This window comes from Protomyctophum bolini (assembly GCF_963924005.1).
Source record: "Protomyctophum bolini genome assembly, chromosome: 21".
NCBI classification, from domain to species: domain Eukaryota; kingdom Metazoa; phylum Chordata; class Actinopteri; order Myctophiformes; family Myctophidae; genus Protomyctophum; species Protomyctophum bolini.
In genome coordinates this window covers 27409628-27432512 of record NC_137882.1, presented here as the reverse complement: position 1 = coordinate 27432512, position 22885 = coordinate 27409628, and the positions used below count along the sequence as shown (strand labels likewise).

Sequence of the window (22885 nt, the reverse complement as noted above, 5' to 3'; positions counted from 1 at the left end):
TTGGCATGACAAGTGTCAAAGTGCTCTTTTTTAAACTATATTGACATTCTTTTTCAATTACAATTTTACAATTGTGACAATATTGTCACACTTTAAATATTATTTTGTTATATAAATATATAGTTTGTATTACATTTGTTGGTTGTCTGATACATATTTAATATTTATTATATTTGCATTCATAGTGCTACAAGTGCTATGAAAAAGAACCCATCATTTATTGTATTTTGGCATTTTATTAGAGATCTGTAGCATTATTATTTAATAGTTTAGAGTGGTGCTGTGACCTTGCATTTGCCATGCAGGCTTAAAGTGTTCTTCAGAGCTAAAATTGTTCTACATTGTCATTGGTAAAGTGTATTTGTAAAATGTATGTAGCCTATATTTTCACTTTCTTCTAAATGTGAATTAGCAAAAGTATAAAGTCCCTTTAAAAGCAAATATTCAACTGCAGCACTGCACCACACAATAACACAAGTTGGAATGAACTTCAGTTTATTGCATTAATATTATATTATATGGTGTGTAAACAGTTCATAGAGGTGTATAAAAATAACGAATTTAAAGAATCAGATACATCCATGTTCTTAATCTATTCAAAATGCTAATATGATAAAAACAGCAGACGAGTCTGCTGCCAACATAGCGATGCGCGTTCACCACGAGTAGCACGCACACGCACACACGCACGATGCTAGTTCATGTGTCGGTCGTCGCGCGTTCATGTGTTTGAGGGCAAAAATCCAGAATGCACAGGGCTCCTAAACCGGAAGGAGGAGTGGATTCGCCTCATGCGCTTCTGAGCAACTCAATGCAAGTGGACGGGAGGAGAACTTGGGTGTCTTCTCTATTGTATATATACTCTAAGCAGCTAGTCAGTTCAGTGAGCTGCAGGAACCTGAGGTCGTGGTCGTTGCCCCAACCAGAGAACTGATCAATCAGATCTACATGGAGGCCAGGAAGTTTGCCCATGGGTGTGTATCGTCAAAATAGTTTGAAGTTCTGCAGTAGCACATGGTAAAAAATAATTATCTGCAAGCTCAGATGAACTTTCAGGAGATCAGCAGCAGTCTAATATGAAAAACTTACATGTAAGCTGTCCTCTGCATTTTGAACTACTATCAATCAGTGGCATTTTGAACTATATCTATTAGCAGAAGTGACATCAGTTTAGATCATACAGCTTTGTCAATAGTGTAGTAGCAACACGGAACATAATAATTTGAGTGTAAAAGTGCACACTGGCCAGAGGCCAATAAAACACACCAATGATGCCATAGTAGTATATTAATGAACACATTTTTCTCATCTGACCTGTGTAGGACATGTGTGCGTCCTGTTGTGGTGTATGGTGGAATCGCAACTGGACACCAAATCAGAGACATCTGCAGGGGGTGCAACGTGTTGTGTGGGACTCCAGGAAGGCTGTTGGATATGATTCAAAGAGGAAAGGTAAAGGAAGCCTTCAATTCAGTAATGGTGGTTGCAACTATCAATTATTTTCTTAGCGATTACTATATCGATTGTTAAAAAAAAAAATTAGAAGCATTTTGTATATCTAATATAACAATGCTTAAGTTGGTCACGTGCCAAAAGCGGTGGACAGAAACTGGTCGACATTATGCTGTTGCCCCACAGGGGCAGAAACAAGGCCTTTTAACCAGGCTACTTACACACACTACAACTCGCTTACAATTCGCAAACCTGGCAACACTGCCCTGTGTTCATGCTGTTGTCAGAGGCCCGCCCCCGGCTCACACGTCACTACTCTTTCCGTCTCTCCGCTCGCAATCGGCAGCCATCTTGCTTTTTATTTATATGGGCGAGTGGCAATTTAATGCAAATAAATTAATTATAGGTCCAGCAAGCAAATCATGATGGTCTGTAGGTCACAATTACATTCCGATTTTAGGTGTTGTGTTTTGTATGACATTTTGGCCAGTAGTTTTATATCTATCTCAGCTTTTGCCTGATAGCACACATGCTAACAGTGCTGACCACAACGTTAGCAGCATTTGATGACAGGTTGCCATAGCAAGTTTAGCAACGTACAGTGTGCGCAGACCTAACGTGAGCTTCTGGGACAGAAACTTGCGTTTTCATGACAGCAGCAGCTGCTGCAACCTCTGATAGCTACTGTGCTAAAGATGCTAAAGCAACACACAAAAACATCCACACGCAAACCAAAACAAACCAGGGACCAGGGTTGCCACATACCGTGGATGTGAGAGTGAAACAAGCAACCAGGTCTATACAAATGTTAAGAGGCCAGTTCAAAGTAGGTAAATCAGAAATGGTCCGGAAATTAGTCTTAAAATAATCAATTATAGTGTTGACTGTCAAACTTTGTTGTCTAATGTTGTTTCAGAGCAGTGGAACTCAAACATTTCCATGTCAAGGACTACCAATAGATAAACAAGTCCAAAGTAGCTTATAATGGTCAGACTTGGCAACACTGTCTCTGGTTGAACGTTCTACTTTACAAGCTCACACATATGAAATATGTTTTTTTGAATCTTCAAACTGAGACATATTTTATGATAATACTGTTAGCACAGTCATCATACTCCAAGAGCATACAAATGGAACCAAATGGACCCTGATTTTCCCAGAGAGCAAATGGTATCAAATGGGGGTCTGTGGCCTAATGCATTTCAAACTGGGGGTTCTTGGTATTATATTCTCTGCATATCTTATCAACTTGGGGTGAATATTTCACCACAATACTTTACTGAATATTTCACAAGAATATAACACAAGAGTCAAATGTACGGTCAAATGTAATCACAATATAGGCTACAGATGTAAATATTTATGACACAGTAAAATGTCGAAAATTAGTGCTATCCCCCCCCCCACACACACACACACACACACACACACACACACACACACACACACGCACACACACACACGACAGGCAAGGCTGTTGTTTGCATCGTTAGCAGGCAGCAGCTACCTTGGCACTGCTCTCTGTGACTGTAGTTGTTTCACCATGTTTGTGTATTTATGAGAAATAAAAAACACTTTCTGTTATTATAATAATTCTGTCAACTCCCGCTATTTCCTTCTTCCCATATTGCGCTGCAATGTAACTAGGATTCGCCGGCCGAAGGCCGGCGAAATTCTAGTATTATATATATACTTTATTAAATGTATGAATCCATTACCGGTAACCCCATAAGTGTTATTTTACATTTATATTAACAAATTGGTTTTTAAAGTTTTTTGTCTATAATTACATAACCAAAATAGGGACTAATTGATTATTTTATAAATTATAGATAATCATTCATAATCAATTAAATCTATTCATTGGATTAACCCATTCTGGGTGGGAACCCCTTTTGGTGTTTAAAGCATTATGTTATACTTTTAGCTATTGACAAATAGCAGATCTACAAGCTCATAGCGCGGTGCCGCGCTACGAGCTTGTAGGTCTGCTATTTTTGAAAAATCGTGAAAATGTGGCACAATTTTGGAATATATATATCATTTTTGGGGTCCTTGACATGAAATAGTTTAAAGAAAAAAATATACATCTGCTGAATTGAATTGAATTGAATTGAATTGAATTGAATTGAATTGGGCATTGGGGTGTTGTGCTAATTTGCTTTCCATTGCTAAAATCATAATGTAAATAGTATCCCAAGCGGCACACTTTACTACTTATTTCGATGGAAATAAGCAAATTAGCACAAAAATCCAACCCCCATTGTGGGCTTATATATGGGGAAATAGCCAATACTTATACTCAAAGCTTATATGGTCTCTCTCTCAACCTGCTCCACAGGTACACGGGCCAGGGTGACGACCCCAGATCCCCAAGATCAGCTTCTTCTTAGCCCTGACATGCTGTGAATGCTGGACCCTATAGAGCCCTGACATGCTGTGAATGCTGGACCCTATAGAGCCCTGGAGGAGCTGCTGGAGGTCTCATCATGAACTGGAGAGAGAGAGCCACAGTTTTCCCCTGGCATCACTACAACTATCTTATGAAGTCAAGTGGAAGAGTCGACAGCTCAAGGTATGAACTTTGTCTTTTGCTTCTTGGCTACTGCTTGTGTTTTTAATGCGTGTGATTCAAGCTGGTGTGCTATTGCTGTCATTTTGGGACCCATTGACCGGGTGGCAAATGGCAATGGAACTGGTTCTGGCTCTGGGGTTGAATGCTATAGTCATCATGTGAATCTAGAGTTGGTCTGTTGTGTTGTATCTGCTGTACAGTATGTGAGTTCAGTTGTTGTACCAGGGAACAGTATGTGTGTATGTGGCTCTTGATCACTTCAATAATCCCATGAGTGAATTTGCTATTTCCATTTGGTTGGAGATGGAGCTTTTGGGCTTTGACATAACAGCCATCAATTCCAATGGTTAATTCTCAATAGAAGACTGATTGACATTAGTTGATGTACGTTGTTGCGTGGTCACTGAGGTTCGTTGTGAGTCGTTGTGACAGGGTGGCTGTATTGGTTCATGACTGGGCATGGTGGCAAAGAATGTCCCTATGTAGGTCCTTTCTTTCTTTCTTTCTTTCTTTCTTTCTTTCTTTCTTTCTTTCTTTCTTTCTTTCTTTCTTTCTTTCTTTCTTTCTTTCTTTCTTTCTTTCTTTCTTTCTTTCCTTCTTTCTTTCTTTCTTTCTAGTCCATGGACTTTAATGTTTGTTTAGGCTTGTTAATCATAACAGATTGAATCATGTTACATTTACTGTTTGTCAGATCCACTTATATGAGTGCATACCAGGTGCATTCTCAAAGGTAGACTGGGCATATACCCAAGTCGGCAGGGCCACAATGAAGGGGTAGGGAGGGGGTCGGTCTCAAGGTTGAAAATATGGTATTGCTGTCACGGTTTGCAGGTGTTAGGACCCAAGTGCAGGAAACTCAAACAAAGGCAGGCCAAGAAGATCACATAAACTTGACTTTATTGGGAAATGACATAGGATAACAGAAGTACATACACAGAACATAAAACCTGACACTAACTTAAGATCCAGCACTGAACAAACACAAATAATAGTTTAAATAGTCGCTGGAGCTCATCACCCAACCTGGCTCAGCTGGTCCCCACAGGTGATGGCACTCAGGGCATAGAGTTCTCATCGGGCCCGAAATTTGAAGCCCGGCACGGCCCGGCCCTAACTGGGTCAGCCCGAAGCCCGGCCCTAAAAAATACCATAATGTTAGGCCCGAAGCCCTATAAAGCCCGACAAAGAAAAAAAAGAACGCCACTTTTATTGCATGGCCAGCGCAGCAGCATGCGCCGTCAGTGAACAACTGACGGCGCATGCTGCTGCGCTGGCCATGCAATAAAGTCTTTTTTTTCTTTCAGTGTGTGTCTGTGTGAGAGTGAGAACGGAGTTCAATGGACTTATCGCCGAAATAAAGGATTTATGTAGCTCATTTATGTACCATTTCCATATCATTCTAATGGATTCCATTTCCAGTGGTGGTGAGTACTGTAGCTCCCCGTTTCCTCTGAAGTGAAGCTATGTCCAAGACCCCAAGTATCGTCCCCGTTCGGTGTCCAAAAGAACAAACATAGCCTACAAAGTTTACAAACCATCCATGCACCCGCTCATGGCGTGTCTCGACAGCTTAGAGATCTGTTATTTTAAATCGGGCACATATAACGAGGAGCGCCGCTGCCGCACTGAGGGACGGCGGTTATAATACTAATCATTTTGTAAATCAAATAGCCATTAGCCTGTAGCCTGCAGTGGACTGTAACATTGCGTGGTCAGATCATACACTACACTACAGAATATGGATCGTTGGTGACTATATGACGTTGATTAGGCCTAATGATTAGGTTATTCATCGCAGCCAGCTGGGTTTAACGAGATGGCTCAGTGCAACTGTTTTTGTTATGTTGCAGTCTATCGTGTGATAATCCGATTGATTTATAAAACATTTAGCATTATGAACTGAAGCTCATTTGGTGCGCCGCAAACCAGAGGCCAGCCAGCGGTATAAACATTAAACAACCACCCCACCGTTCACTTCTCTCTGCCTGCGCAGACAGTAATCCATTCCAAGCCCCCCACCTCCACTCCTCCGTCTTCCTCCTGTCACAAGTGAATCGCCATAGCGCAGCCCTCTTCATAATAAATACATACTTGTGTAGGCTATATAGCCTACACATTACACAAATAACAGAATTGCTATTTTTATTATAATAACATTTTTGAAAAAAGAAAATAAGAAAATCACGGAAAATCACAGAGCCCGAGGCCCGGCCCGGCTAATTAGCATATTTTTTTGGGCCCGGCCCGGCCCTAAAGTGTCGGGCCGGGCCGGGCCGGGTCGGGTTCGGGCAGAAAATGAGAACTCTATCAGGGCAATCAGAGTCAGAGGAGCAGGACTTGGGAGAGACAGAGGAAAATCATGGACAAACGGAGGGGCTCAGGACGTGACCATGACAATTGCAAGTTAAATCCTATTTTCTCTCCGCTCCGAGACAGTACAGTTCCCATACCAAGCTGTAATACACCAATACAGGGTCAGTGTACTTTCAATGGTGCAGGCAGTGCATTTTCTATGAAGTCATGGTTTTGTCAAAACGTGTCTCTCCTCTCCCTTCTTCGTGGTGTATTGTGTGGTGATGTGGAACATCAACATCTGTGGGTGACAATTACTGTATGAAGAGCATAATCCGGGTGGATTTGGTGTCTGTGATTATTGTGATTTATTATTATTATTATTATTATTATTATTATTATGTTTTCCTATCTGGAGCAGACTGTACTTGTACTGCATGCCTCTGGCACCACACATTCCCTTTGATTTGATAGCTTGTAGGAAAGAAAGAAAGAAAGAAAGACAGATAATGAGACACACCTACCCTATACCCTCCACTAATTTAATCTCTCTCTTCAACCTTTCAAAAGTAGCAAAAAAAATAGCAGATCTAAAGCTTCAAAACTTCAATTAACTTACTAACCCACTGAGCATTTTTCAGGCTATTAGATATCTACTATATGTCGGAATATACCGACGGTCTATATACATGTATAGATGTCTAAAAAACTGCTAATCAACATCTAAACTAAGGCTAGACCGCTAAAAACGTTCATTTTTAGATCAGTTATATAGGTTTTAGACGGACGTCTAATAGCTGAAGCCGACTATTGCTCAGTGGGAATTTAAGAGAAAAGCAAACATTATAAAGTTCAAATCGGGATCGAGATATAGGAGGTTTCTGCCCGCCTGGCGGCCATGGTTTTGATTTGCAAATTGATGAATTGAACATGGTGGACCCTCTTGACTTGTAAACAAGTGTAATGCTTATGTCGTCCACTCACAGTTAATAGTCTTCATATCAGGGCTCGACGCTTAGCATTTTTCCAAGTAGCACGTGTGAAAAATCTAGCAGCACACAAATTATTTTAGGAGCACGATGAAAAGTTATCAAATAATGTGTTTTTGAGGGGCGCTAGCCCCTCCTATATACAGCTTTAGTCCCCACACGTCTCAATATTTGCCATTGACAATGAACGGAGAAATTAGGTCAAAATTCTGCTAAATATGACGTAAATTAAAACATTATGTATGATGATAAGAGTGCGCCTCACTTCACACAGGTGTGATTTTTCTTTAATAAAGTGATATGAGGTAGGGGCAGGCAATATGACGAAATATTATATCACAATATCTTTTCAGAAATTATCACAATATTGATATTCATCTGGATATCATATTTTTTTTATATAATCTATATAATCAATTTGTTTTTATACTGATAGACTATTAGTTTGGTATGCAGATAGATGGATAGATAGATAGATAGATAGATAATCAATTCATTTTATGAATGGATGGACAGACTATCCGTTTTTATCTTGCTGTTCTATCATGCGAGTGTGACATTTAGTGCAGAGGCTACTCGATGGTGAATTAGTAATGTAACATTCTCCTTGGCTTTGACTGCTTCAGTTCAGAAAGAAAATCCGACATATAGGCTTTTTACGTTGCTCGTTATGCAGGCCAGTGAGGCCACTGACTAGCTCTGGTCCATAGCTAGTCTAATGCGTTGCATTTAGAGTTATGGACCTGGTCCTGAGCTAGCCACTGACTAATATATCCAGCCAGGTCGGTCATTCGTATTGCGCTGCTGCGCACACGCTTTTAGCGAGGTGCTTAGCAAGGGTTGTTTTGGTATACCGGTATACATCAATCCGTCCACTCCATGTGCGTGCGCACGTGCACTCTTTACGTGCGCGGCTGCACGCTGTTTCACCCACGTTTGGTTAAAAGTTATATCAAGTGATGTTTTAACATTACAAAATGTCTAAATAACTTTAGTATTCAACGTGTCGGGGTCCTAGCAACTCCTTCTGTCTTCTGTGCTACCAATACATGCTATCCTGTTGCGTTCGCTCCGCTGCTGACAGGGAAGAGAAGAGAACTGATCAGCAACACAGGGAGGGGCGGGGCGGTGGGAGCAAAGGGACAGATCTTCAAATGAAAACCGCATTGAGCCGCGACACGTTGTTAGCTTGTAGCTCTGCTCTTTTTGGCGAACGACACCGCCGTTCAGAAATATAAATGTAGGTATAGAACCGCGACTATAGAATGTGCACTTGCTGTAGACAGAGACTTTTCTTTATCACGATTGAATGGTCAAATCCTGTACTAGTCGCACGGTCGCACCTGTGCTACAAATTGAATTTTACAACTCGCACAGTGATATTTTTAGTCGCAAATGTGAGTACCTAGTCGCACTGTCGAGCCCTGCTTCATATTGAGTTTGTGCTTGAAATGTACTGTAATTCTGCAAATTGTTAATTCATATTTAAATCAATCAATAAATGCAGGTGTTGCCGGCCCACCTGCTAATCGAACCTCTGTATTCCTTCCTCGTTGTATGGACAAAGCTCCGTTAACGAGAGGCGATGTGATGGGGATTATTGAGTAATATGCCCCCCATACAAAAGTCCCCCAGAGAGAACGAGAGCGATAAGAGCACATGGCGAAGGGGGTGGAGGAGGAGAGAAGAGCTCAGGGGAACAAGTTGATCCACGCATGAACATGTTGGTCTTTCTTGATGGGTTGTAGTGCTTGAAATCAGTCTAAGGGTACAGTGTGCTCTCTCCTCTGGCATGGATGGAATGTGTTTATAATGGAGAACACCGTGTGAGGACACAGGCTTCCCACGCTGCTATTGCTAAAGTAAGTATGGTGTTCTTCTGTGGGGGCCGCACAGCAGGTTTTTTCATTTTCATTCTCCTCAATTTAGTCGTGCCTAGAACCAGGCGAACACCGAAAACTACAACATGACGACACTCTGAACGCAGCACATGTCTCGGTTTTTACTAACCACCGTTTCTGTGGTCACCTTATCACCTAAAACTGGAGTATGAATAGGCCAGGGTGAGTAAGTAAGCCATGCCTATAGCCATGAGGCCCATAGGGCAGGAGCCTATCTCCTGTTTCTGTAGCGTGAGGCAGCTTGATGTACAAGTATACACCCCCTGGACGCTAGTATGTCGCAGTGACTTACCCCCAATTCAACCCTTGATGCTGAGTGCCAAGCAAGGAGTCTTTGTTGTGACCTGGCCGGGGATCCAACCCTGACCTCCCAGTCCCAGAGCAAACAATAACCACAAGGCCACTGAGCTGGTCTTAAACCAGGGTACGCATATACTTTTTGAGTGGTGCAACCACTCCTACACCCAGCAATGTCCGTGTTCACCTATGTGTTGGTTCACCTATGTATGTGTTCATGAGCACATAGAGAGGGGAGTTGCACCACTTGGTTCACACGGGTGACTTGAGAGCTATACTTTCAAAATGACCAGCTCAACAAGATCCATATACCCACCGAAAGTATAATACAAAAAAACATTATGCCAATAATGCCATTGCTGAAATGGTTTAAAAATGTGCCTGAGGGAGCTTTGGAATAGCGGCAATGGCATTTCATATTCCCCCCTGTATAACTTTGTAATGCTACTTACATTTGTGCGCAACACACAAAGTAATGCATTGTGGCTTTGAGCTGACAGGTCCTTATTGACGTCAATCTATCAAGTATAAGTATAGTAGGCATGTCATGTGGTCTATATACTTCCACAGCCTTTGTAATCTATACTGGTAGAACGCAATATCTTTTGGGGACGCCTGCCTTAAGCCTTCGGCCTGCCCCCAGGCCCTGGAACAGTTGATTGTTTATTTTTTAAAATCTTTTAAAGACTCATTTAAATGTCTTCTCCCCTGACAGCTGAGCTTGGCACTCTATGTTTTCCTTTACTGGTTCTAATGTTTTGTTTGTTTCTAATTCATTCATAGCAGAGAGCACTAGGACTCAGAGCAGCAGTCGTACCAAGACAGCAGAGAGCTCTAGGACTCAGAGCAGCAGTCGTACCTAGACAGAGTGCTCTATAGGGACTCAGAGCAGCAGTCATACCCAGACAGAGAGCTCTATAGGGACTCAGAGCAGCAGTCGTAACCAGACAGACAGCAGAGAGCTCTAGGACTCAGAGCAGCAGTGGTACCAGCAGTGGTGTGCGCTCACCACTGCTGGTACCATGGCAAGTATGCCATACATGGCCTACTTGCATGTGTGCAAGGCGCAAGTTGGCGCCTATATCTCGAGAGAGAGTGCATTTCTAGTTATTATTATTGTTACTCTCCCAGGTCTCCCACCCGGTTTTCCTACCGGTTGTCCACCACATACATATTCTTCGAATATAGTAAGGACATGCAGGTAAGCCAAAATCAAAAGGCACCTCTGGGGACACCTCAGTGCGCTAATCTCCAGATACATCGATCTGAAGCACCCTCGTATATATATACATGGCAGCCGTCGCTAACAGCGTTTATATTGCCACTCGCCATCTGTGCCGGGCCCCCATTAGCGGAACCCCCCTTGTCCTCTTGTCAGCCGGGTATTACGCTCTTATCGCCACAATTGCGCCGCGGCACCCCCCCCCCCCCCCAGGGGCCGGTGCTCACGCGTCATTCATTCTTATTAGTCATTACCGCGGCCGAGGATGCCGCGACGTGGGCGACGTCGATGCAGTCATCTGCTCATTGCAATTGGAATTTCCATAAATCTTTCACTTGAGGTGGAGAGAGAGAGAGAGAGAGAGGGCACCGGGCCGCCGCCGACGTGTCGATTATTTACGACCCCGGGAGCGTTCGTTTTAACACATTGCAAGGCGGCGGAGACGCGTCGGCGCCTGTCCCGTGGCATTTCAGCTTATTGATCACGTATGGAGAGGGCAAATTAGGAGAGATTAACAGCTGCAGCGAGGTGTAATCACTAATTCTGAACTGAAAGGGCACAGTAAGGCCATTCACACAAACCAAGAGGTTGTCGTCACTGACACAGTCTAATTGTCAGTGGTGGAAATTGGAAAGTAGCCTATAACTAAGTCAATTTACTTAAGTACAATTTTGATATTTGTATTTTTGTATTTTTGTATTTTTGGGGGTTTTCAATAGACTAGACATACACAACAACACAAACACCAGACTATAATGCATAATGAACGAGTAACAGACCTGTCATGTTAGAGTTAGAATAAATACATACAGTGTAAATGCAAACAACATTTGTACTTTAATTGAGTATTTCCTTTTACTTCTACTCCACTACACCTCGGAGGCAAATATTAATACTGTTACTACACTGCATGTATTTGAAAACTTTAGTTACTAGTAACTTTGATCATTATTAAACACTTCAGCCCTATATACATTCCGGCCATTTGAAACAAGCTCAATGCGTATAGTGATGCGACACATTGTGAGCTTGTAGATCTGCTATTTTCAAAGTATTTGTACACATTTGAAAACTTGAAATGGGACATTCTGCATAATGAGTAAGGCTACTTTCTACTTTTGGTACTTGAAGTAAATGTGATGCCAATACCTTTGTACTTTTACTCAAGTACATTTTTTAATTCTGACTTTTACTTGTCACTTCTACATTGCTGTATTGATACGTTTAGGCTACTTATAAGTAAAACATTTGAGTACTTTTTCCACCACTGCTTATTATTCAGGAAATGGAAAACTTGTGTTCCAAATACTTCTCATTCTCATATTTAACCGCAACACCCACAGACAACAAGGATAACTGCTTATAAAGCCCTATTCTATACATAATTGGCTATTGGAAAATAGCAGATCGACAAGCTCACAACACGCCATGATTCATGCGTTGTGAGCCTGTAGATCTGCTATTTACTTACTTAAGACTATCGCCCAAACTTGGGCATATAGGCCACGGACAGGCTCTCCAGGCATCCCGGTCCTGGGCCTTTTTCTCCAGCTGTCAATCTGATATTTGCATTTTACTTTTACTGTTGGTGTAAGTAGATTTTGACGCTAAATGCTTTTGTATATACTTTTTTCATCAAGAACAATTTGTGGTCTCTTCCATGCACTACGTCCGGCCAGGGAAAATCTTCCCTATAGGTGAAAAGAAGCAGCTTAGACTCTCCGCTGCCCCCCCCCAGGTTGGCAGAGGAAGTGTAGCGCCCAGGATTACATTAGATAATTGACACTAGCTGAAAAAATGGGTTACAAAATATAGTCCAGGTGTCTCTTCCGGGGTTTACAAACAGCTGGTGGATGGAAATTACGCTATACTGCACGGCCATTCAACTTGTCGCATACATGGGCAAAACGTTTACGGTTTTGTGTGCCGACGCTGCAAGTTAAAGCCGCACACTGGCGTCATTTCCATCCACCAGCTGTTGTAACCCTAATGTAACCCTAACCCCAAGGACACTCAAGGCGTTTTTCTTGAAGCCTCTTGACGCAAAAGTGTGCCTGCACCTTGAACGGGCTGGCCGCCGTACAGCGCAGACATCTGGGTAAAAGATTAGAGGAAGTGAAGAACATCAACTGACACTGGCGGAGCTATAGGGCCCGCCACACGCCTGCCAGTCGCTGCCAACTATACTCCGGCTCGGGGGTTGTTTCTTCTTCTTCTTCTTCTTCCCCGTTCCACTCCTCTCTCAGACCACATGCAGTCATAAATCAAGGGACCAGAAGAACTGTCCCCTGCAATGATAGAGGCAAATTATTACAGCTGAAACACACAAGAATACGGGCATGATTAACGTGTCTGTGCGGGGGGGGGGTGCTTCAAAAGAGGTAGACGCGGAGACATGATTTATTACCCTCCACACACAGACACGAAATGAAGGAGGGGCGGGGGGGGGGGTAGGCAGTAGGCAGACTGAATATATTGAGTCTGGTGCTGCTGCGACTAAACTCAGCCTCATGGTTCTGTCTGCACCACAAGTGTCGCGATGAGAATTGTTTTACTTACGGAAAATTATCAATACAGGGTATATGCATAAAGTCAATGGCAGATCGAGTGGCAAATCGAGTGGCAAAGTGAGTGGAAAAGTGAGTTTAATGTTGTTTCATATTGTTTAATCAGAGAGGACTTTTCTGTTTGGATGTATGTGCTGTCAAGGCCAGAAAGTCATTTTTTACCACTCAGTAGGCATTCCTGCATATCTTCCGGATATGATGATGATGATGTCACGCGCATATACCCTCTATACTGCAATGTAGAACTACTCCGTTTATATTACAAGTCAAAGTCCAGAATTGAAAATGTACTTGAGTAATTTAAATAAATACTTTTTGAAATGTCTATGAGGAAAATCAACGGAGAATCATTTCCTGGGCCCTGGTAGGGGGCGGGACTGCGACGCTCTATGCTGACTGAGTGGCAAACAACTACTTTCAACGAGAAAAGTCCTATCTGAATGCATTAACTGACGATGACGACAAACTCACAACGTCGCTAAACTAACCACTCGATTTGCCGCTCACTTTATGCATATACCCTCTATTCATTGGGGGAAAAAACTGTCTGTTTTTGATATTTATGTCTGATAATATCACAACTTAACAATGAAATGTTAGCCGCATCCCTATTCGGTGCAAATTATCTACATTTGTCAAACCCCCCCTAGCCGTCCCTGGAGCCGTCCCTGGATGGAGTTTGATAGAGTGGAAGCGTAGCTCCTTCAAGGCATTCACCAACCAGAACAGATTTGTTTATTTTCTCTTGGAAAAAAAATAAAAAAAATTGACAGGTGATGATGGCTCGATCAACTCCCCAGCGGGCATTTGGGTTACAGAGAGAGAGAGAGAGAGAGAGAGAGAGAGAGAGTGGGGATTGCAGCGTAATAACAGATGAGAAATGTCATATTTGCATATCTCAGGACTACATCACAGGACAGCCGTGGAGGGGGCCTTTGCGCGCAGTTTTGCATATTGAGAGAAATTTCCGGTGCTTTGTAGAGAGCCGCATGTTTACGTGCAATATTTAAGAGCACGAAGATAAAGGTCACGCTGAGAAGGGGATCGAGGCACGCAAGCGCTTTGACTCGTGGAATTACAAATGCAATGAGGAGATGAGAGTTTTCATGAAAAAAAACCCCACTCTTCATGACATATGTTTGTTTGGGCCCTGCACACAAGTTTCATATATCCTTGAGTAGTATGAAAATCTCCAAATCTGAGGCCATGGTTCTCAGCAGGAAACCGATGTATTGTGCAGTCCGGGTAGGGAATGCGACATTACACCCAGCCCCAGGTGAAGGAGTTTAAGTATCTCGGGGTCTTGTTCACGAGTGAGGGGAGGACGGAGAAGGAGATCAGCCTGAGAATCGGAGCAGCAGGGGCGGTATTGTAGTCGCTATTATTGTACCGCACTGTTGTGACTAAAAGAGAGCTGAGCCAGAAGGCAAAGCTATCAAAAATCTTCGTTCCTACTCTACACCTATATGGTCATGAAGTGTGGGTTCATTACCGCAAGAATAAGCTCACGGATACAGGTGGACAAAGTTCGTTTTCTTTGACGGGTAGCTGGCATCTCCCTTAGAGATATGGTGAGAAGTTCAGTCACGCGAGAGATACTCGGAGTAGAGTCGCTGCTCCTTCGCCTGGAAAAGAGCCAGCTTAGGTGGTTCGGGCATCTGGTTAGGATGCCTCTCGGCCATCTCCCTAGGGAGGGCCTTGAGGCAGGTCCCACTGGAGGGAAGAAACTCTGGGGCAGACCAAGGCGCAGTTGCAGGAATCAACTCACTGGCCTTGGAACGCCTCGGGATCCCCCAGGAGGAAGTTACTAATGTTGCTCTGGAGAGGGAAGTCTGGAGCTCTCTGGTGAGACAATGTGTATATAGGCCTATCCATGATAGGGTTTCTGTTAGTGTGCCTGGGGAGCTTTGAACCAGGGATGTTCTGCACTGGGGAACTGCACCATGCATCAGGAGACATGGTAATGAGGAAATAAATCCAATGAGTTTCTCGTTGGAGAAGTAACCTTTCAAGATCACCACCTCTGGGTGGTTTTTCAACCTTCTCAATACCAACATTACCAAATTGTTAAGATTATGCCACGCCTTTTTTAAATGAGCTGCAACAGCATTGCGTTCGTCACCAGTTCCTATACATCTCCTATGTTCGGTTATCCTAGTGCCCACATATGCCAACCCACAAGGGCACCGGATAAGATATACCACTTCCGTCAGGACAACTCAAGGATGGATGTAATATATATTTAATGAATATAAGATGAGCAATACAGTATTATGATTTGGCGATTATGATCAAGCGCATCAGTCCCGGCCATAGGGACTCCGAATCCCCCGTACCTAAACAGTAGATCCAAAACGACAGGTGGTAGCTGGGGTGGAGGTGGGTGAGCAGCAGGTTTGTATACAGCTGCACGCTAATACAGCAGCAGCAAGAAAGGAAGCAGGCAGAGGAATGCAAACCTCCGGTTAAAGTAGCCGGTATGAAGATGGAGTGAGTGTGTGATTGGCTGAGTGAATCATGTGAATGAGAGCGTGACGATGAGGCGGCCCAATTAACGGCCGGCAGCGTTCTGCACTGAGGTTCCCTGACTGAACTTGCTCTGCGCATGTCTACGACAGGCACAAATGCTCATATGCGTGGTGCTGCATGTGCTCCTTCCCACTCCCAGGTGTTATGCATGATCATTAATCAATGATTTTTGTATATATTTGCTCTTTTTTCTGTCATTATAATATTTGCCTGGTGAAGACCTAGTCGGTCGAAACGTTGCAAAATTGTTGTCTTACAATAGAGTAAGTCTCGGAGCTCTACAAACTGGTGTGCAGATGTTTTTCCTCTTCTTTGATGTTTGCCTTGATGCCTGAAATCCAGCACCTGGCCTGTTTATAGGCATTGAGACAAAATCTTCTCTGTGAATGGTCCCTGAACCCGACCTTTGAAACTGCATTATAATAAGATTGTGCCTAATTCAGGACACATGCACAACGTTTGAACAAAGTGGTGTTGTTAGTCATGTACGGTGATGGCTTGTGTTGTGTGTGACATCCGCCAGCCTTGAACTCAGCGTATATAAAGTGTGAAAAACTGTTTTTTAGAAAGAGTCCAGGAAGATTCTTCAAACACTCAATAGCATAACAGTTCATTTATAACAGCCTTTCTGTGAATTAACCACTGCTCCTGTAAGGTATGAGTTGTCCCCAGACTCGAGTCAGCCTCACTGAGCGTCCGTCTGGCCTTATAACGTCTCAGGTCTACCTTCATGAATACGCAAAGATGGGCCACAATGACCTGTACTGCTACATGCAGAGCAAAGGCCAGATCCCTTCAGCAGCCTGTCAGATGATCAACAGCTCTCCAAACAGCCAGATACAAGAAGACGTGAACCAAACAAGTCATCAACAGTTTACCAAGACACTTGTAAATCAGCCAGGAGAAGTGAAGACTCATCAGACAACTTACACAGGAAGGAAACCCCAAGTCTGTAAAGATTGTGACAGTTTCAGTCATTTGAGTAACCTGAAGTCACACCAGCGTTGCCACGCTGGAGAAAAACCTTTCCACTGTAAACAGTGTGACAAGAGTTTCATTCGTCTACATGGTTTGACAGTACACCAGCATATCCACACTGGAGAAAAACCTTTCCATTGTAAACATTGTGACAAGAATTTCTACCATTTAGGTGACTTGAAGACACACCAGCGTATTCACACTGGAGAAAAACCTTTCCATTGTAAACATTGTGACAAGAGTTTCATTCAGTTAGGTCACCTGAAGTCACACCAGCGTATGCACACGGAAGAACAACCTTTCCATTGTAAACATTGTGACAAGAATTTCTACCATTTAGGTGACTTGAAGACACACCAGCGTATTCACACTGGAGAAAAACCTTTCCATTGTAAACATTGTGACAAGAGTTTCATTCAGTTAGGTCACCTGAAGTCACACCAGCGTATGCACACTGGAGAAAAGCCTTTCCATTGTGAACATTGTGACAAGAGTTTCATTCAGTTAAGTCACCTGAAGTCACACCAGCGTATCCACACGGGAGAAAGACCTTACATCTGTAAACATTGTGACAAGAGATTCAGTCATATATGTAACCTGGAGACACACCTGCGTATCCACACGGGAGAAAAACCTTTCCACTGTAAAGAATGTGATAAGAGTTTCAGTCGTCTCGATGTTCTGAAAACACATCAGCGTATCCACACTGGAGAAAAACCCTACGACTGTAAACATTGTGACGCGAGTTTCAGACGTCTTGATTATTTGAATAGACACCAGCGTATCCACACTGGAGAAGAACCCTACCACTGAGGCACACAAACGTGCGCGCATTCCATGCACACACGCATACACACTGAACCCTAGCATACATATTCTGGGCATTCCGTAATTCTTCTGACTACACATACGTCATTTCCTAGAATGAGCGAATAGAGCTCATAACAGTAAACGAATGATCGCCTACCACACTGCAAGAGTTCACCAAGATGCGATCCATATAGGCAGTGGCTACTTTTTTTTTTTGGAAATGCACGTGCAGGATGCCGTGATACAAGCGACACACACACACACACACACACACACACACACACACACACAGCACACGAGGTCCAAACCAAAAAAGATTGCTCTGCACTGTTGATTCCGATGCGGTTTTCAACATTATTCAAGTGAAATGCGTAACGGCAATATTGGCCTAATATAGCCCAATATTGAGTCTGTCAACTCCCGCAATGTCCTTCTTCCCATATTGTGCAGCAATGTAACTCTGCGAAATTCCAGTTATTAGAATGACTCCAGGGTGTCTAATGAAGTACTGTCACCTCATAGAAACATGAAAAAACTTTAAAGAACTGTAAGCCTCGGACAAAGCCAACTCGGATGGTGGCAATGTGCACATTCCCTAATGATATTCCAATGGTAAGCTGCGTTGTTTTCACCCCATAAAGCAATGGCGGATTCGGACACACCCCGAAATCCCTTTTCAGTACGTGTGTCTCAAAGAATAGATAACATCAAACACAAAGTTGGGGGAAATGGCTGTTCTACAAGCTGAATTGTAAGCTTGTAAAAGTTGTAGATGGGCTATATTTTCATTATTGGCATGCAGCAAACAATAAATTGTTCACTTTGAGCAGAGGCAGTGAGAGTCAAATAAATAAAACTGCAACAAGGTTTTTGCACATTAATGCTAATTCGTGCACAGGCGGAAAACATTTTGGCCAAAGCATTAAAGCAAGCTTTTAGTGTCGCCTCTAAGAAGCCTGCGGACACACACACACGCACGCACGCACCCACACGCACACGCACACACACACACACACACACACACACACACACACACACACACAGACACACACACACACACAGGTCTTTGTGTCTTAATGAGACAGTCAGTCAGGCCTCTCCATCCACTACTTTATTTAAGCCCATCTGGTCCAGTCGGAGTCAGCCAATATCTCAATTAGCACCTTTTCCTCCGACAGGTCTGTACAGAAAATCTCCCCGTAACGTCTCCCCTCGCCGCGAGGCAGCCACGTATACTCCTCTACAAATAACAGCCGCATCTTGTTGCCATCTGATTAAAATAGATTAATTAATTACAGAGCGCTGAGCCTGTTGTTGGTGATTAATGAAGCAGCGACGCCCAATCAGTTCACCGAGCACGAAGACTGATTGGCTCTCCTCTCTCTCTCTCTCTCTCTCTCTCTCTCTCTCTCTCTCTCTCTCTAGAGCACTTACTTTACTGCTAAACCAAACCTTATGCGACCTTATGCTAGGTCCTATGCAGCTATGGGCAACAATGTTACTAAGTAAGGATCCTGGTCAAAGCTTTCAATGCTGGTCAAAATGATTAAGCAGTGTCAATAAATATATTTGCTGTAGCTCAGAAAGAGGGTTTGTTTTCTTACCTTTTGTTATGAGCAAACTATAGTCTGGCAGTCCCAGACATTTCTCCTAAAGTGTCTTCTAAAGTGTCTCTCTCAAACGCGTCCATTGTGTATGTTTTTTAGCGACAAGCGGACGAGATCAAATGTGTTTGTTTACATCCAACGGCATTCCAATAATACGCTTCAGGAGTGGGTGTACAGATTTGGACCAATCAGATTGTTATTTTTAGGTAGGCATACCTATCGGATCTTCTTTCTACACAAACTATAGTCAAAACAAGTCAATGTTTATGACATCAGTTTTCCTGATGTCATAAACGGTCAGAATCAGCTTTTGTTGTGTTCGCTTATGTGCTAAAGAGTGACTGTGAGAGCCCGTTACAATGGAGCCTATTTATTTTTCTAATATTTACTATTAAACTGCCCAACCGAGTGAAATAATTCATGGAATGGACTAGTTTGCTCATAACAAGGTAAGAAAACAAACCCTCTTTCTGAGGTCCACACATGCTACAGCAAATATATGTATTGACACTGCTTAACCATGTTGACCAGCATTGAAAGCTTGACCAGGATCCGTACCTAGTAACTGTCGCTAACGTGGCATTGGCCAAGAACGGGGCTTGGGTGGGACTTAGTAACGGCTAATTGCCATCAGCATAAAGGCCTCGAGGTGTTCCTGTGACGCTGTGCTCCTTAGTCAATTTTCTTATGAACTTCAGGTGGAGAAGCTTCGCACACAAGCAACTTGCGTTACCGACGATGTTGTATCGTTGCAGAAAGAAATAGCAGCAGGTGGCACACTTCCTACATGATTTGCAGGGTTTGTTATACAGCAGGGGTGGGCAACTTTGATGATGGAGAGGGCCACTAAATAGTTCCACGCTCACTCCAGAGGGCCACACTGCATTGTCGTAGCAAAAATAGCTGATCTACTCATAGATATTATATATTATATTATATTTGCTTATTAGCTATATTTGAATTGAAATCCTGAATATTCTTTTGCTGATTTTGAATTGGAATCCTGAAAAGTAACCTTTTTTATCTAATTTCAAATGCATTTAGTTATACTTATGTTAACCAAATACATTGGACATAAAAAAGACAACAACATTCTAATCCTAGTAATTAGCTGAAATCAATCATTTCTGAAATCAATAATTCACCTAACTATAGTATTCTGGTATTAACGAGGGCCGCATTAAGTGATGGTGGGGGCCGCATGTGGCCCCCGGGCCGCCAGTTGCCCATGTATGTTATACAGTATCCCATTCTTCCTCTATGTGTCCTCAACATCCTGGGTAGACATCTGGACCTTATACTCTGTACGGACAGACTCGCCCCAGTGTGTAGCCAAGCTGAGAAATTCAATTTGAGTGGCATTTCTGCCGGCAGGGATACCTTCACGTTTCAAGTCATTGCATCTCCGCGGGGAAAATCTGTGTACAGTTCTCTGTTTTTTTCTTTAGCAAAACGTCGGGAAAGACTTTCATTGATTGTATACAGAATTTCATTGTGTACTGTAATCTCATACTTCTGATACGCGTCTGAAATGGTTGTATCACCACATAATTCGCCTGGCATATTTTTTTTTTCTTTTTTGGTCTCAGGTCCGGCAGAGCAACTTCCACCTCTGCGTCCTCACAGTCACACTAATTTAACTGTTCGTTCGCCCACTTCACAAAGCTGTCTGATGCTGTTTTTACGTCGGCAAAGCCTCTTGCACATTTCTTCTCCTCTTGTGTGCTTGTGACAAAGCAATGGGCAGTGATCAAATCCATTTCAATCGCTTGCAAGTAGTTGGATAGTGGAGTTGTTGTTTGAAAGATGCAGAGAAATGTCTGGGCAGTGAGGACAGTTTGGTATTGTAGCAGGTTATCTGCATAACCACTGTCCTTCGCGCGCATAGTCGCCTTATTATTTGCAAGGTTACTCAGGGCCCTGAGTGTCACTATGAGGTCGATGTAAAGACATCCAGCTGGATTCCCAAACCTCCCAAAAACCTTTGTAAGCGCATCATCTTTAGCCCACCATCGCGTTTCACCTATTGGTGACAACAGCCTGTGTCGTGTGCCATTGCTCACGCCCTCCCATATTCATTCGTTGGTATACGAGTCTCACAGGAAAACAGCAATGTCGCTTAATAACACTAAATTCAGTACATGGCTATAACACCATACGTGTACCTGCAGAGCCTCAGATGAGTGCTGAAAAGCCCCTGTATTCCCCTTGCATGTTAGCCGCGCCATCTGTGGCATTACCAACACAGTTAGCCAGATTAATATCCATGTTCTCCATGACACGTTTCAACAAATCAACAAAGCCCTGGCTAGTGCGGTCACCTCTGTATTGACAAGTGCTAGCATTCGCTCCTGTATCTTTGTGTCAGTCACATAACACATTGTCACTGAACACTGGTCTTTAGCGGTAATGTCTTGTGTGGTATCGATTTGAATGGAATACATCCCATGCAGCCTCTTTAACCTCAGCAGCAATACTCTCTTTAATGAGACGTCCAATAGCTTCTATGACAGTTGTCTTGGAGAGGATAGCCTGGAACTCTTTTTATGGCATAGCCAGCTCCCGGGAGAAACTATGTGCAGCTGCGCGACATGAGACTAATTACTTAGAGCGATAGAGAGAGAGAGGAGTGTGTGTGTGTGTGTGTGTGTGTGTGTGTGTGTGTGTGTGTGTGTGTGTGTGTTTGTACATGTGTGCGTGTGTGTGTCAAATTAACAAAGGTGCAGACGATCAGAAATCAGCAGAGAGTGAGCGATGTTCGCGCTACTCTATGCCGAATTGAAGTGGACTCGGACCCAGACTTTTTTTTCTCTCCCTGGAAATAAAAACGTCTGGGTTTCCGAGGCTATGGAGAGGAGAGTCACCAGTGAACCTCTGCCCTTTGCGCCGGAATCGTGCAGCCGTTTGCTTTTCTCTACACATGAACTGACATGTGTCTGCATGCTTATACGTCATATTTGCTCAACAAGAGAACGAGTTCTAAAAAAGTTCCATGGTCAGCAGCTTCGTCTTCCAAACTGTATGCAGCCTCTAATTTGCCTTCCCCTGTAACTGAGCCCACGTTTTCCAATTACTTTAATGATGTCAATAACACGCTCTAAAATCTGTCGCCTTTGACGCACCTGATCCCTGATGGCTAATGCCATTTGATTGCCATAGAGTAGCTCAGGTATATTGCCTCTGTTGGCTCTTAAAAGGTAGGCGTATGCAGCATCTCTATGAGCCCTGAGTATCTCATGCTCTTTTATCCGTTGACCGATATGTCTCCATATAGTCCTCCATTCCCACAGTGGGTTGTCCATTTTTGAGAATGCCAAGCACACAGAGCAGCATAATGTATGTGATTTCTCACAGTATGTTGACCACGGTCGCCATGTCCCATTCTTGCTGCAATTATAGCGGTGCTATAGTGCTAGCCGGCTCGCTCTGCAGTTTCGTCGCCGACAACAACACTCTGCATGCTAAGCCTGCTGCTGGGCTTTTTTCCTGCATTCCGCCTCGAGACTCCTTTCTCTTCTTCGCCCGTGCTTTCTCCGCACCACCCTTGTTCTTTACCGGCTTTTTTTCTTAATCCATTTTTTCATTCACTTTTTCTTCCGCTGTGTCACCTGTTAATTTCCTTCCTCACTATAGCCCGTGCTAGCCTTATTTAAATTTAGCATACGT

General features: G+C 43.3%; 1 protein-coding gene across 1 annotated transcript in view; it reads left to right on the top strand.

Moving 5' to 3' along the window:
• Positions 1-22885, top strand: part of LOC308336455 (putative ATP-dependent RNA helicase DDX4) — a gene marked incomplete at both ends in the record, with an annotated part of 56655 nt that overhangs the window by 14295 nt on the left and 19475 nt on the right. Inside the window, 2 exons of the mRNA XM_080793820.1 lie at positions 880-974; positions 1323-1452. Of these exons, the coding sequence (XP_080649946.1) occupies positions 880-974; positions 1323-1452 (225 nt within the window). The remainder of the gene's footprint in view (positions 1-879; positions 975-1322; positions 1453-22885) is intronic.